Raw genomic sequence first — 15658 nt, 5'->3', positions numbered from 1 at the left:
CTTACAAAGAAATGGGAGAACCAAAATGATGCAGTAGATACTAGAAAATGTAAAAAAAAACCTACAGGTCAAAACTAAGGTGCAATTGTACTTCCCTGTCTATATGAGGAAATAGAGACAGGATGACCAAAACAAAAGAGGGACCCAAACTGCAAAAGAAATGTAGGGACATTGACCAAGTCCCAGAGTTTACCACAAACATTGTTTTCTCATTAATACATTGTGCTTCAGATCTATTCAAGGACCTCAATTTGTGTGTTTTTAATCACACCAGATTACTTGAATAGTTGTATTAGTCTAAAATAACTTCCTCTGAAATACTGTTCAGTGTAACCCTTTACCTCTTGATTAAACATTGGCCAGTGATGAACTCACTGCACCGTGTCCTATTGTAAGCCATACAGGAATCTGATTAAAATAATTACAGTTCTCCATTCTTTCAGTCTCAAAACACAGAATCTCAAAGGCAGGGATTACACAAGCCTGCTGGTTGGCTGTGCACCCTGCTCAGCGCAGCCCTGCTCGGGTGACACAGCAGGGCATCTATTCCACAGGGCTCTTCCTCCACTCATTCTAAGTGTTGAGGTTTACTCTTTGAGGAGACACCTTGCCATCAGGTCCTGGATGGACTAAGTGCTTCTGGCTGGAAAGAGATGCACTGTCTGTTCTTTCCCTCATCAAGGTTGGCAGTATCTGAAAGAGGCAGTTCTTGAAACCCACCCTCTGCCCCTCTCTGGAGCAGGGAGTGTGTCACTCACAGGCAGAAGCCAGGCCAGACAAAAGGCTGTTTGTCCAGAACCTCCATCAGCCCTCCCTCTGCTCATCCCCTCCAGCTCTAGCTCTGTGTACATCTGAAAAGATACAGCTTCTAAGAAAGTGAAAAGGAGCAAAGCAGAAGAAAAAGGTATGTCTGGTTCCTGAAATTATCCTTGTACACATATTCTTGTGGTGCTAGTTAGAGACTGCAGAATTAGAAATATATGTGGGAACATACAGAAGATGATTTGGGAATATCAGATACACTGTAGGCAAAAAGGCGTTAGTTGATACAGATGCATGGATATGATCTAGCTAAAGATCCTTCTCTCCTATATTGCTCTTCTTCAAGGTTGGATATTAACATCTGAAGCCATTAAACGTGCTATATTGCCTTCCTATACTCAGCATTATTGCAGAGTTGGTAAATGCAGAGAGAGGTGCACTCACAACGAATTGCTGACTTTAAAAGAACTAAATAGATTTTAATGAGAACTCAATTTCTGGAAAGAATCATGGTATTGATGGAAATTACAAAGCAGCAATTCACCAAATTCACCCTCAGTGGAATAGCTGCTGTCCTCACAATGCACCAACTGTTCAAGCAAAACAGATCTGAATACTATTTTTATGGAAGAAAGTTCTTTATAATAATATCAGTTATGCAGTTCTTGTGCAATGATTTCTTACAAATGCACTAACAAGCCTGTCTATAATGCACTAACACCAAAACATTCAATGTTAAGTTCAGCTTTTTACAGAATCTTCAAGCCAGGAATTGCAGGTGTTTTTGAAAGATAACCCAACAGATAACAAGTGATTAAAGGGCATTTAATTCCAAGCGAGTATTTTCAGCTCTTGAACTCCACACATACTGAGAGTGTGATGTATATGTATAATACAAATAGAAAATAACATTTGCTTCACTTTTTAAGGCTCAATTAGCCAGCTTGCTAACACAGTACATGTCACTGGACTATCTGGAAAAGATCATACACCACATCAGTATCAGATGAGTGTACTGCTCATTTTTAGCATTAGGCAACTGGAGATGCGCAGAAAAGAATAACAACTTTGAAAAGTACAGGTGAGAGACAACCATTTTAAACATACATATTTTCCTGAACCTGAAGGATTTCCTGGATACACCAAGACATACATTTTTGTGCCATTCCTCCATTTTCCCTGTCTCTGTCTCCTCCTGCTTACACCAGAGCTCCCAGCAGCATCACAAGGACTTCAAAGCGCATCACTGTTCTCATGAAATATTACCCTTTAATTCATAGATCAGGATTTTGAACTTGTCTTTGTTGTTGTTGTTTGATTGGTCTTATTCTGACTAAGAAACAGTGCCAAACTGCTTGACAGGACAACCCAGATGCTCTCCACTGAACGAGCAGGGATAGCAGTAATCCCTGAATCACACCACGTAATCTCCAATGAAATGGTTTCCTCCACACAAAATTCTATAAGTCGTTCAAGGCATTTGTTTGCCCAGCTGAACTTCTTCCCTGAACTTTACTTACAGTGTGTCAAAGTAACCAGGGAGTTAATTCCTTCCAATGGATTTCTGCAGCTGCCAGGATCTCATTTTAAATATTTGTACATTACTTAACCCCTCTGTTAGAACTGGAAGTGACACAGTCTTGATAGAGCAATCTGGTCAGGCTTAGTGTGGCTGGCATTGCTGCTTTTTCAGAAGGCTTTACATAAATGTAACAGCGTTTGCTGGCAGTGATTCTGTGGGTAACTTTGGAGACAGGATTTGTTCAAATTTCCCTGATTTGTTTTATGAGAGAAGACTCTTCCCATGCTAAGCAAAGGCAGATAAGGTGTTTGACATTTGTTTTGATATAAATATGCACTTTCTAGCTCTGCTGTTTACCTAAGCAATCAAGTGATATCTCGTCACTGTGGTTTGGAAGAATCTGCAGCAGTTTGTCAGAAAACGGATGATTCTGCATCTGAAAGGTCTGCTGGGTTTATTGCTACTGACCCTGTGCAGGGAACTGCTAAAACCCTCTGGGTCCTTAGCAATATTTCACCTGCAAATAGACACCATTCACTTACAATAAAGGAACAATCTGTTGAAGAAAGTTCTTCTAACTGAAAGTTTCCTTTCAGTTACTAACCACAAAGAAACAGGAAGGATTCAGGAAAATATATAAATATATATATTAATAAAGTACTTTTCTGAAAAGCAGCAGTACTGAGTAGGCAGGAGCATAACCAGCCTGTGAGTGAAGCTGTCTATCCACAGCTCATTGGCACATGACTTTGATAATACCACTTTTGGCAGCCATCCATATTGACTCTCAATGATGCACTGTAGCAACATTGCGCTGTACTCCAAAGCGAATACTGAGTTATCCTCAACCGCAGATCACAATTCTTGAATCCAGCAATTTGACAGCCTGCAGAAAATCTGTCAGTTTTCAGGACAGAATGTGTTCCAACTAATTTAGAGCAGATCGGCAGCTGGCAACAGATTGAAATGAGCACTTGAGCTAAACTCCATGTAGGGAAAACTCATCCAAATTAAGTACAAAAAACACGCACAAGATATTATGAATGCCTCATCCTCAGGGGAGCAACTCACAGAATAATCCAGCCACAGAAAACAAAGACAAAAACCTCATCTGTTTCCTAAATTTCTCTCGCATGGAACGTTTCTTCCATTAAATACTTACATAATGAAGTTCAATTATTTGAACAGAAAAATGTTAAAACCGTATTCCTCAGCACTGATGTCTACAAAGGTGCAGTACAAACTCCTCTCAGCATTACTCATCTCAGAGCAGAACCCTTGTAACTGCTGTATTTCTACTACAAAACCAAGTTAGCATTATAACAATGCAGATTCTTTACTTGTATCCAAACAATAACACCAGATGAAGTTAGTACAATTTTTACTTTATTAAAGTACTTTTGAGGCCTAAAACTAATAAAGACAGCATGTTATTCAATACTGCACTCTAAGGCAATTTAAAAATAGATCCCCAAGGCTCCATTACCAGTAGTTTATAGGAGTCTCCTATTCAAAAGTTCATGTACAAGTTCACAGAAACTAGAAGGAACTGTTCAATTAATTTTGTTCCTACAAAGGAAGCCTGAAAATACTCAAGAGTGTATTTTCATTGTAGTCATGTTCCTTAACGTATTAAGCCAATTTGTTTACACTTCAGTGGGTTAGTGATGTCAAAAAAAAAGTTTGCACAAAATCTTATGGAAAATATAATTCAAGAGCATCAGAGTGCAGCATTTGATTCATAATATGAATTACAAGATCTTCCAAGCAAGTTGTCTCCAGTTTGCCATTCATCGGCTAAAGAAACAGAGTATCAGCAAGATAGCTGTGGTAGTTAAGTACCTACATAGGCTAGAATACTGTAAGTATTTTGGATACATTTAATAGCTTATTGTTTGTTTTTCAAGGGTGACTCAAGTGTTCCACAAAATAACACAAGCAAGACTCAATTGTCTGAGTGATCTCTATGCCTGTCACGCCCTATTTTTTTCTTACCTAGTCAAAAGCTGCGGCACCTGAACTTAGCATTTGATGGTCTTTGCTCAGAGGGTGTTTTGTCGCTAATTATGTCCAGGTTCGTTTAGAAGACCCTATCCTGTACCCACATGTGACAAGCGTAGAAATTGTCTGCAGTGGCAGCATAAAGGTATCAACTAAGTGTCAACGGAATGAAAGACAACAAAATCTTTCTAGATGTTACCATAGTTAGAACAAGGAATGCTCGTATTTTGAATGGGGGAACATACTATTGATGGTAAGTTAGTGACTCATTTCAACATTCTCAACCAGCCAAAATCACCTGGAAAGCAATGAGACTCACATTCTCCCTGCCTTGGTAGCCAGCAATCGCTGAGAGAACACCGTCTACTCAGAGCAATTTTCTCAAGGTGAGAGGGCAAGTAACAACAAAATTGCCAGCAACAGAAGCCTCAGTTTCCAGTGATGGGATTCCTGTGGTTGTACAGAAAGTAATGAATATCAATTCCATGGCAATCTTATTTACCTCCTAGGAGAAAACACTCTTCAACACAGAGGCTCAAGCCTCCAGAAATTCACAGGAAGGACAGAAAAATGTAAGAGAGAAAGCAGACTAGGGAAAGAAATCTATCCAACAGCTGTATCTGTGTCACGTACCTCATTTCTATTTAGCACTGCTGCACAGGAAACTTTCCAAAAATGAAGATGATCTCGGTTCTGCTTCTGCTGGGTGTCCTCCTGGGTGCCCACACAGTGCCCCCCCAGCGGCCTTCGTGCTACAAGAGGGTCCTGCATGACCACAGCTGCCACAGCATTCCTGAAGGCATGGCGAGCCTCCGGCGAGTTGATGAGAGCCTGCAGGATCACTTTTGGGAAGGGGAAGGCTGTGAGACCATCTGTTATTGCAACTTCAAGGAACTGCTCTGCTGTCCAAAGTAAGACTCATAGAATAGCCTGGGTTGATAAGGACCACAATGATCATCTAGTTTCAACCCCCCTGCTATGTGCAGGGTCACTAACCACCAGACCAGGCTGCCCAGATCCACATCCAGCCTGGCCTTGAATGCCTTCAGGGATGGGGCATCCACAGCCTCCTTGGGCAACCTGTTCCAGTGTCACCACACACTGTGTGAAAAACTTCCCCCTAGATCTAACCCAAACCTCCCCAGTTTCAGTTTAAAACCATTCCCCCTCATCCTATCAATGATTACATTCATTGCATAGAAACTCCGGGGAGTTCTGTACAGCCACTCAGATTTCTATCATTTCCCAGTTTCCACAGCTGGAATAAGGTATCATTTTAGAGAACTGTATCTCTTCAGGTGGCTTGAAACTGTATCAAGATGTATCTGATTACCTGACACACTGGCGGTTGTCAGTGTTCGTTTTTTCAGAGCCTCATCTGGGAAATGCTCAGCGTACTCTGCAAACAGGTCCCAACAGAGGGGAAATGGGCATTTAAATCATCCAACTTCTGACTCTTTTGCCAGTAACTTTGATCTAAACACAGTCTGAGAACCACAGATCATTACTGGCAGCACTTTGCAATGAAGATGTTTTCAGGACCATAAGCAAAGCCATTTGATTTCCCTTACACAGCAGAGAGCTACAATGCTATTCTAAGGCATGTGCAGATGTGTCAAACCAATAAAGGATTCTTTAAAGACAGCTGTTTAAAGCAGTAAAGCAAATGGGGGGAGAACAGGTCCACAAATGCCCACAAGGGAGAAAAAGATTTAGCTGACTTCTGCTGGCTGACAGAGCAGAACAGCACAATTCTCATGCAGTGTGGGGTTTTTGCTGTTTTACACAAAGAATGTGCATTTTTTTTCCCCAGGAAATTTAGATAAAAACATCAACACTTGACAACTCACGAATACTTAAGGGACATTATAATGCTGTAACATTACACAGACAAGCAGAAATGACTTTCTACACGAGCTCCTCCTGCTCAATGTTCTCAAGTCCTCTAAAATGCAAAAAGCAAATTTTAGCATTCTTATATGGGAATGGCTGTGAACCAAGCGGCAATGACTCCTAGAGCTAGGAACCTCACATTCAAACTGAGAGCAGGGTATAAGTAATTGTGTCACCAGATACCGTGCCCTCATTGTGAGCCACACTTTAGGTTTAGCTTTAACCACAGAGCTTTGAACAGCTCCAGACAGACTCTTACTTGGATATAAATACATAAAGAGGTCTTTCTTCACTCACCTTGATGTACAGAATATCTACTCTGCAGGTCTGCCCATGGAACTAATTGCACTAAATAGCGTGTACACACACCAGAGTTTTTACAAAATTATATATTTGATAAAGTTTACCATCCCAAAGCTACAGTACCATACTAGAACTCCGACATGCTGGTCAGTCAATTAAAGTTTTGCCAGTGTTTTGAACCAGGCCAGCAGAGGAAACAATATACAGTGTCTTCATACAGACCTGCACCTGCATTGGCTTTGCTGGAAGGGCATCCCATAAACACAGTGACCACACATACATCCTAGAAAATTTGAAGAACAAAACCCCAACCCTGGAAACACACGACACGTTAAAGCTTTCATAATTATTTAAATATCTAATATCTTTCAGGGAGATTTTCTTTGGACCGAAGATATCTTTTGTGATCCCCTGTAACAGCAAGTGACGAACACCAAGCCTGCCACTGAGGACAGCTGACATCATTCAACAATCACGTAATACGCTTTCAAGGGAAAAAAAAACAAAGCCAGCAACAGCCAAAACAAAATAAACCTCCTCTCTAAGCACACTGTAGAGGAAAATTCCCTTTCTATTCTTTGTGGAATATATAAGAAGTTCTCCTTTTGGATACGGTAGCTGCCTTAGTTAGTTCCATAAGGATGTGAAAGACTGTACCTGCTCATAATTGTCCCAGTATTCATCTCATAGCTATATATACACATGTATATATACGTGTTTTTTTTAATAACCACAACATTCTCAACTAGTTTTCAATAAATAATCATCATGGTTAAGCCTACATGTGGCTAAGAGTGACTTCTGCTGAAATCCACTGCAGTGCAGCTTCCTATTGCTTTATTGCTGCTTCACTGTCAGCATTGCTTTAAATCAGTATTTGGTCAGTGTTTGTTTTTCAGAGCCTCACCCGGGACATGGTCAGCATCTGGCACTTCTGCACACAGGCTCCCACTTCTATTTGGGTGTCTTCAAAAAACAATACCCGCTAATTTTCATTACTCATATTTGAAAATTCCACTGGAAAGAGTACAAATTCATATTAATAGTACTAAGGTATGCGTAAGTGATAATTATGTCTAACTTAATAATTGCATCTGAAGTCTTGAAGTTTTTAACATTATGCTTCTAAAATACTATAGAAGTAGTGAGAGAAAAAACATATATATTCAGAAAGATGGGACAGTAACATGAAACGAGTAGTACAGAGGTAACTGAACTAGTGCACTGCTCACCTAGGGACATGGTTAGTGGGTATGGTAGGGACAGGTTGATGTTTGGAGTCTTTTCCAACCTTGATGATTCTATGATAATAACCTTATAACACCACACTGTGAAAATTACTGCCACCAGTACACCCAACTTCTTTCATATATTATATGAAATACCACAAAGGCTGTTTTACTTCATCCATTAGTAAATAATGCTTGGGTCTGCACAGCGGTAGGTTAATTATACATAACCAATAACAAGAGCATCAAGTAAATCTGCATTTACTATTTTAGCCAAGTTATGTTTTGACTATTGAAACAAATAGCTTGTATCACCAGGCTTTTAAAGCCTGGTTCATATAATTATTCCCGAGTCATTTGGGCTTCCCATACAATAATCAGTTAAGGAGGATGAAAGGGGGGGAATCTGACAACTCACTGTCAAAATTACCAAATTCAGTGTTCTGCGAAGAAAACATATGGTATCCACTCTTGTTCAAAGTCCTTTTCTATAAGCTTCTAGTACCAGTGAGGACATGTAGTTTCTGTGGGTTGTGCTATCTAGTTACTCTGCTAATCAGGTATTGTATATCCAGACCCATGCAGGAACTTTCATCCCTGTTCTCCATCCTGTAATAAAGAAAAAGCCTCGATCCTTCAGGTGTTCAATTCAGCACTGGGTTCCCTGGCTGTCTCTCCAACTAATGCTGTATAGATAACAAACATAACTTGTGTGAAGGATCCTTCATAAACAACTTTACAATCATTGCCACAGAATGAGTACTGAAACATCTCTCCAAAGGATTACCAACTTTACCCTGCACCAGCTTGACATCGCTACCCAGCTTAAAACTCAGCCACCACTGTGAAACTCCAGTGTGGAAAGACATATGACACTGTGAGTGAAAGAAATTAGGGTACTTGTAGCTCCTGAGAAGGAGGCCAGCTTTGGGTTTATTACCATTCAGTTTTAAGCAATGGAGCACCACAGGTCAAAGAGCAAAACGGAGCATCTTGGTCGAAAGCGATGTCCTCCAAAAAAACTTCACAAGGTTAACACCAGCAGATTAGATCACAGAAATACCTTCTCATTTTTCCCCACATTTAAGAAATGAAAATCTGCTAAGGTTGGAAGTTGCAATGAATAGTAACTGAATAAACTAAACCTGTGTCTTCCTCTTCTTTAGGCTTCTTCTTCTGCCTTTTCTTCAGCCAATGCACACAGCTTAAAGCAAAAAGAAACGTTTCACATACAATGTGTTTAGATTAATACAAAGCTAACAATGAAAACACAAGAAATCATACATAACACTGTCTTTAACATCACAGACTTTACTAAGATACCAATACTTTGCTCGTGTTACTTTTAGTGTGTTGTTTTTCAACAGGTCTGAGTTAACGCATGCAATGAACAAGAAATAGCATGCCGTATAGAAGATACCAGATCAACCATTTCTGCCCAGCTAATAAATGCAACTGTCACTTAAAGCCTTTTTACCTCAAGAGCCCACTGCAAAGTCTACCATCATGCAGGGGTGTTTTGTTTGTTTTCAAGACAGCATTGCATCACCAGAACTTGAAGTACATTCATAAATGTATGCTTGGTACACTTTAATTGAAAACTATTTTGATGTCATTACATAAGTGGTCAAAGCTTCACTATTAAGTACAAGTAACTCACTGAATAAGTTAGACACACCCACGTGAGCAACAATATCAGTAATATTTATTTAAAATAGTTTGTGAGGAAATTTGTTTCATAAGAGATGGTTTTCAAACAAATCATCAAGGTTATGAAAAAATAAAACAGAGAAACTCTCTGGGGAGAAAAAGTTACAAAGAAAGCTTTTGTATATCAACAAAAACCCTCAGTCTTTTGATTTGCGGCCTGAGTCTCAGTCCCAATCTTTGCTGCCTAATGAACGCCACTATCCATTTTTAGATCGGGTTTGTTCTTGTCATTCTTGACCGAGTAGATGAAATACGCTAAGGTGTCCTTTTCATTCACCGGAATTGTCCTAAAATGGCAGCCAATTATCTACAAAGGAAGAATGCAAGGAAATTAAACACTTATATGCAGAAACTCAAAATTCACATTTATATAACTACATTAAAAGCTTCATCAAGCAACTTAGGATAAAGGAAACCCTGACTCCCTTTAAAAGTCTTCAGTAGTTATATAAAAGGTATCATTGAGTGATACTGAAACAAATACAGTACAATTTCTCAAGTAAAATGTCCAGAAAATTATCAGAAAAAAAGAGAAAGAATTCTCCCAACAAGCATAGGAGTACCATGACATCTGTGCAGTTACTCCTTGAACACAGAGCATGTAACATCGACAGACTATCATGGACCTACTGCACACAGATGAAGGTACTGCTCATTACTCAGGCTGAAGGGGGTCTGCATCAAGTTGTATACAAAAAAATCAAAGATAGACCCAAATACAAGAATTTTTAAGAATGAGCACTGAAGATTCAGCTTTTGATACAGGATTGTCAAAAATTCACCATGCTGTATGTGCTAAATATGTCAGCTTCTACCATTATTAAAGCTGAAGTTTTTGCTCCTTCAGCACAGTGGGCTGTCAGTTCTATAGGGAAATATTCAGATGGACTGACTGCCCCAGCCTGTTCTCCAGCTTTTTGCAGAATGCTTTTTATTGGACTAAAATTAGCATGAAGAAGTGAGAAATTGAGACTGCTCATTGATCTACCACAAGGCGTAAGTATAAATACTTAATATAATTAGCAAGTTAGAAAGCTTTCCAAAACACACTTTGGGTTAAAAAAAAACAACAACAGCAAATGAAAACAAAACAGAGACAGTTTGACGGAGCCCTTTAAATTGGACTTGTAAGTAATAGCTAGCAGAAAATCCCTTGTACATTCAGGCAAGGAACAAGAGATCATATGCACTGTAAATGACATTAAATTCTGCAGCTACAGCTCACGAGGACCTTTAGGTCAGTCAAACAAGGCACATGACAGAAGCTTTGCCTGTTTACATGAAGCAGCACGTGAAGCATAAGCTACTGCAAGCATCTCATGAGACGTACCTAAAGCAGACCCCTAGAAATGCCAGTTTTACAGCACAAAAATGTTCGTGCTTTTTCAAATCAATCCTGCTAATTCAAGAACAGGATGGATCCGTGCATCAACTCTCACATTAAAAAAGAAGAATTACTTTAAATTCTTAATCATAGAGGCAGCAGCACTGTACTCGTACAGCTTAGCTCTGGAGAGCTCTCACGCATTTAATAACCTTGGCTTTAATCTGTGCTAATTAGTAGAGAGACAAACAAAATGTCTGCACTGAAGTACAACTGAACGTTACAGCACAGAAATGAGGTGGCAGCTATCCCTCCCTGCTGAAATGATCACCGGTGCTGTCACAGATACATGTCTTTGCAATGCAAAAGAATCACTTTACAATTGCTCTCTTGTACAGAAGAGATGCATACAGCTGTACTCACAAACAGCTTAAGTGCTTTTAGAAATATCGATAACAACAAAAAGAATTTAATAAACTTCTTTCTGTAATAACAGACCCCCTGTTTTTAACTGAGATTAATGATCAATAGAAGTCTATTTTCCGTGTTTCTGAACTTCCTATACGTGAAAAGATGCCTATATTAATCAGCTTTGTAAAGCCAAGCCTGAATCTTAAAAGAACTTCACAGTCTTACAGTCTCGTGCGGGTTGGAAGGGACCTTAGAAATCATCGAGTCCAACCCCCGGGATTCGAGCCTCCTGTGTAGCAGAGCAGCACTTCTACCACTTACGCCACAGGGGGGATTCGAACCCAGGCCTCTGGTGTTGCAAGCGGCACTTCTACCACTGCTACCTCTCAATTTCAAATTATCATCAGTAGGATACTTAAGTTGGAAGGTGTGGCTGATGCACAGGTCACCTTACTGTTCAGCTCACTATTTTCAAGCAACACATGCTCCTTCTGAAAGTTATGGGTCCGTTCTCTAGAAAGAAGCTCTTCCTTCTGATTTCCTTGGCTCAGGAGCTATGGCAGTGAAGGAAGCCAGATAAGCAGCTCCTTTCTGCTCTCATAAAACCCAGATTATATATGCACTTCATGCAAGGATCACATTGTGCAGAGAAAAAAAAAACCCAACACAACGCATGCCATGGCAAATTGCATTTTCTATTATGGAGTAAACACTCATACGTACTTCAACAAGCTGTGCTTTGTTAAGTCCCGGTCTGGTCTGTAGCTTGAAGTGTCTTTTGTACCTTCGAAGTGTGTTCACTTGTAACTGATATAAATCAACCTAAAAGAAAAGGAGAAAGGGGGAAGAAAGCAACCTAATGTAATTGATAAGGTCTCCCTCGTCATCCTGGAAACTTGCACATACACAACCACACACTGTCAGCTCAGTAGAGCTCGTTTTGACAGAGAACAAAACTTTACTCCACACCTTCCAGGAGAAAGAAAAACATTCCATTGCAGTTTCAGAGCAGTTTATTGTTACTAAGTACGGCTCTTCCTCCTGTTAGCAGCAGACAATATTTAGAACTTACAGTACTATAATCGTCTCTGTTTTTTTCTTTCATTGTTGTCCTTCCCCCCCCCCCCCATTTTCAGCATGATGACACAAAGCACAGTAACAAAACTCATAACATCATAACATCTATGAAGATGCTGATTCAAAAGGTAGGCTCTGCATTTCAATTTCAGCCATGAAGTCTTTTGCAGTCTACAGCAGCATAGCTGCACCATGAGACAGCATGAGTTAGAACCAAGACAAAGTCTAGAACATGAAGGTTTTTGGCTTGAGGTGGGAGAGGAAAAAAAAAAGAGCTGGTCTTGGTGTCCAAGAATATCCCTGCTACAATAAGCACAACAGAGGAGTTATGTACATAGGCATAGTTGCCCAAAACTATTTTTCAGTGTGAGCTGACAGTTCACAGCATTGCACAAGCTCCTCTCCGGGATATAAATACACTGCCTCAACCCAGTACTCTCTCAGTTTTTAATCCCATGAACTCAGATCAACAGCCGCTTCTCCCAGCAACAGCTTACCCTCTCACCTTCTTGACAGCGTAAAACAAAGTTTAATCAGAAGACTGAGGAGGAAAGGAAGCTAAGAAAGCAGGTTGAACAAGAAATTCCATTAGGTCAGTTGCAATTACGGCACTGTTCTCCAAACTTCCTGCATTAAAGACTGGTTAAAGCATTAACTTCTATTTTAAAGTCATCCAGCAGCCTCAGCTATGCAATATTTAAGGCAACAACAGTGCCAGTGCACTCCTGGTGACCCGGTCAGACTTGATACAACCCTGCCTTACGTGTTAAGAGGATGGCATGCCCTCGTACTCAAGACAGCAGCACTGTGGAAGTCACTGCAAATCACTCCTAACATCTACTTCTGGAAATGGGAATGCCCTACAGGTGGTCAGCAGTAAACTGGATGGCAGTTCAAAAATCAAGGGGCCAGTGGGCATCTATAGCACACCAACACCACACAGGAACTGCATGCTGAAACTCTCCAGAACTACCTACTTCCCTGCACCACTACCACTGAAAATACATTTCCTTTCTTCTGTTCTAGGGATATCCATCAGTTGTGTCATGCTTTATTATTCCTGTCTGAGCAAATAAACAGGCAAAAGCTGCAGTTGCCACTGTGCCAGACAGCTACCAAAAGCCACAAAGAACAGCAGGTTTAGAGAGCTTTCAGAGATGCCATCCAATGTTTTTAGCTGACAAAAACCACAGCCCAGCATCAAACTACTTCCAATCTCCTAAAATCCTCTTATAGTCAAAGCCTTCAGGCTTGAGCCGTGTGCCTCCAGGCAGAGATTCCTGCATGAAGTTTCATCACTGACATTGCTGACGCTGACCTTAAGGATAAGTTCACAATCCTCAAGCACCTTCTGACAAACACTGGATAAATCTCTTGGTTGAGGCCGGGTAGGCTGTGCTCAACGATTAACACACAAACTGTAACAGAAATAATCCAGCACACATGTAGGAAGAAGAAAGCTTTAAGTGCATTCACATTATACTATGAAAAAAGTTTGAAAGTAGTTCACTTCCAAAACGGGTGGTGTTTCACTGGCCTACAATAAGGAAGGCAAGCAGAAATGCCTTCTTATTTCAGCTCCTCCTCAGCAAAACTGCCTCAGCATCTCTATCCCCAAGAAGGACTAAAACCAGTGAGCTCCCTCACTGAGAAACTTCCAGCTACACTAAGTGGTAACTACAGGCACCATCTGCAACGTGCTTCACATGGAAGGAAAGGATTGGAGGGATGTGACAGAGAAGCAGTTATAGCCCAAGTCCGGTGTGTCCTGTCAACCTTTACAAAGACTGATTTTCATAGCAAAACAACTTCTAGCAGGCTCCTGGAGCCAAAACTGTAAGGAAAGTTCAAAACAGCAGCTGCCTGAGATTCTGCACATCTAATAGAGAAAATACACCCTGGAATCCAGTTTGCTTTTGTCATATTAAAAGCCAAGCACATCAGGAGCCATCCCCAAAAGCAGGCACGGCTGAAGCAGGAACAGACTTAACGTAACTATTAGAAAAACCGTTGGCTACCTCTGGAGTGTCGATGTCTTGCACTGGTGAGTCACCATCGTCATCACTGCCTTTTCTCTTCCTTCTATTTCTCACACTCTGAATTAAGTTTTTGTGGAAGTCGCAGATATAAAGGTGTCTCGCCTACAAGAGTAAGACCGCATCTTTCAATCAAACCCGTGCAAGCTCCTCCCAGCCTGGCAGCACAGAGGCATCTACAGAGACATTCCTTAGGCAGCCTCGCTCACGCGGAGCGAGGTGGGGAAGCCCCTCTGCCTGATAGCGCTGCACGGAGGCATTGTTATGTTACCTCCACCGACTCGGCGGGAGGACGGGGGGAAGCGGCTACCGGTTGACTGGCAGAGAACGTCGCGCAGCGGGGACAAGCGCGCACACAACCCTCCCTCCAACCGCTCGCAGCAACTCGGGGATCGGCAAACAAACACGCACGAACGGAAGGCGGGCAGCCTCCGGAACATCCCGCGGGAGGCAAAATGCCACCTCCTCCCCATCCGCACGGCTTTACCTCCGCAAGGTCAAGCGACACGCGGGCCGCTCCCCTCATTCCCCAGCTCTCCTGCACAGGGCCGCACCGTGCGGCCGCGCCGAGCCCTCCCCACACGGAGCCCCGCGCCCACGGCCGCCGGGTGGGGCACCGACAGCGCCGGGCTCCAGGCGGGACGGGGCGGCGGCAGCGCTGCGGGAAAGGAGGGACTGGGAAACGGCGCTTCCCCGCCGCCGGCAAAGACAAAAAAAAAAAACAACCCGCAAACAAAAGAAAACACGCCAAAAAAGAACTTTAAAAGCCGCCCCCGAGCCGCTGCCCGCTGCCGTAAGACTTACGCTCTTGTCCAGCTCGATCTTCACCTTCTTCTGCGAGATGCTCTTCTGGATCCTCTTGCTGAAGCTGGCGTTGCCGGCGGCGCGGCCGCAGCGCTCTCCCTCCTCCCGCAGGCAGCACAGCTGCCCGGCCCCGGGGCCGCCCGCCCCGGCCGCGCCCGCGGCTCCCACGGCCAGCCCCGGGGGCGCCGACCCCGCCGGCACCTCCGCTCCGGAGCCCGCACCGCTCACCGCGCCCGCGGCGGCGACGGCGGGGTCGGCCCCGCGTTGGGGCAGCTCCTCGGGGGCGAAACCGTTCATGCCCCGCGTCGGGCCGGCGGGAAGCCCCGCGAGCGCCGCCACCGCTTCCCCCCGGCGAGGGGACTCGGGCCCGGAGGGTTCTACGGCCGCGCTCAGCCCGGACCGCGAGGGAACACGCGCGGCGCGACGGGCGCCCTCGCTCCGAGCCCCGCGGCTACCGGCGCGCTGGCGGCGCCCCACGGGCCGCCCCGCTTCCTCCTTCCCCCTCTGTCATGTGGAGACTCTTCAGCTGTTTCCTATGCAACAACAGCAACCTGCCCGCCGCCCCGCCCCTCAGCACTGCGCCTGC

The 15658-nt window shown here is 42.9% G+C and overlaps 2 protein-coding genes across 3 annotated transcripts; one reads left to right on the top strand and one right to left on the bottom strand.

Annotated features, from left to right (window-relative positions):
* Nucleotides 1–831: 831 nt before the first annotated feature.
* Nucleotides 832–7262, top strand: SCRG1 (stimulator of chondrogenesis 1). Its single transcript, XM_015861793.3, has 3 exons — nucleotides 832–904; nucleotides 4934–5196; nucleotides 6854–7262. The coding sequence occupies exons 2-3, from the start codon at nucleotides 4961–4963 to the stop codon at nucleotides 6906–6908; spliced, it is 291 nt and encodes a 96-aa protein (XP_015717279.1). The 5' UTR covers nucleotides 832–904; nucleotides 4934–4960; the 3' UTR covers nucleotides 6909–7262.
* Nucleotides 7263–9393: 2131 nt separating this feature from the next.
* Nucleotides 9394–15633, bottom strand: SAP30 (Sin3A associated protein 30). 2 transcript variants are annotated; one of them, XM_015861791.3, is made up of 4 exons: nucleotides 15073–15633; nucleotides 14251–14373; nucleotides 11879–11977; nucleotides 9394–9727 (listed from the first exon to the last, which is right to left on the bottom strand). In XM_015861791.3, the coding sequence occupies exons 1-4, from the start codon at nucleotides 15367–15369 to the stop codon at nucleotides 9605–9607; spliced, it is 642 nt and encodes a 213-aa protein (XP_015717277.1). In that variant the 5' UTR covers nucleotides 15370–15633; the 3' UTR covers nucleotides 9394–9604. The 2 variants fall into 2 exon arrangements, with proteins under 2 accessions (XP_015717277.1, XP_015717278.1); XM_015861792.3 differs by lacking the exon at nucleotides 14251–14373 and having other exon boundaries at nucleotides 15073–15540.
* Nucleotides 15634–15658: the final 25 nt, after the last annotated feature.

This window comes from Coturnix japonica, chromosome 4 (genome assembly GCF_054131305.1).
Source record: "Coturnix japonica strain WE chromosome 4, WE-NBRP24, whole genome shotgun sequence".
In the NCBI taxonomy this organism is placed as follows: Eukaryota; Metazoa; Chordata; class Aves; order Galliformes; family Phasianidae; genus Coturnix; species Coturnix japonica.
The sequence above is the reverse complement of the archived record's forward strand: the minus strand, read 5'-3'. Positions and strand labels throughout refer to the sequence as shown.

What these genes read in the sequence shown, in the direction of transcription:
- SCRG1 (XM_015861793.3), top strand. Translation starts at nt 4,961, where the DNA reads ATGAAGATGATCTCGGTTCTGCTTCTGCTGGGTGTCCTCCTGGGTGCC. An exon ending in GAACTGCTCTGCTGTCCAAA is followed by an intron (nt 5,197 to 6,853) that starts GTAAGACTCATA and finishes AATATCTTTCAG; the next exon opens with GGAGATTTTCTTTGGACCGA.
- SAP30 (XM_015861791.3), bottom strand. Translation starts at nt 15,369, where the DNA reads ATGAACGGTTTCGCCCCCGAGGAGCTGCCCCAACGCGGGGCCGACCCC. An exon ending in AGATCGAGCTGGACAAGAGC is followed by an intron (nt 14,374 to 15,072) that starts GTAAGTCTTACG and finishes TTACTCTTGTAG; the next exon opens with GCGAGACACCTTTATATCTG. An exon ending in AAGACATCGACACTCCAGAG is followed by an intron (nt 11,978 to 14,250) that starts GTAGCCAACGGT and finishes CTTTTCTTTTAG; the next exon opens with GTTGATTTATATCAGTTACA.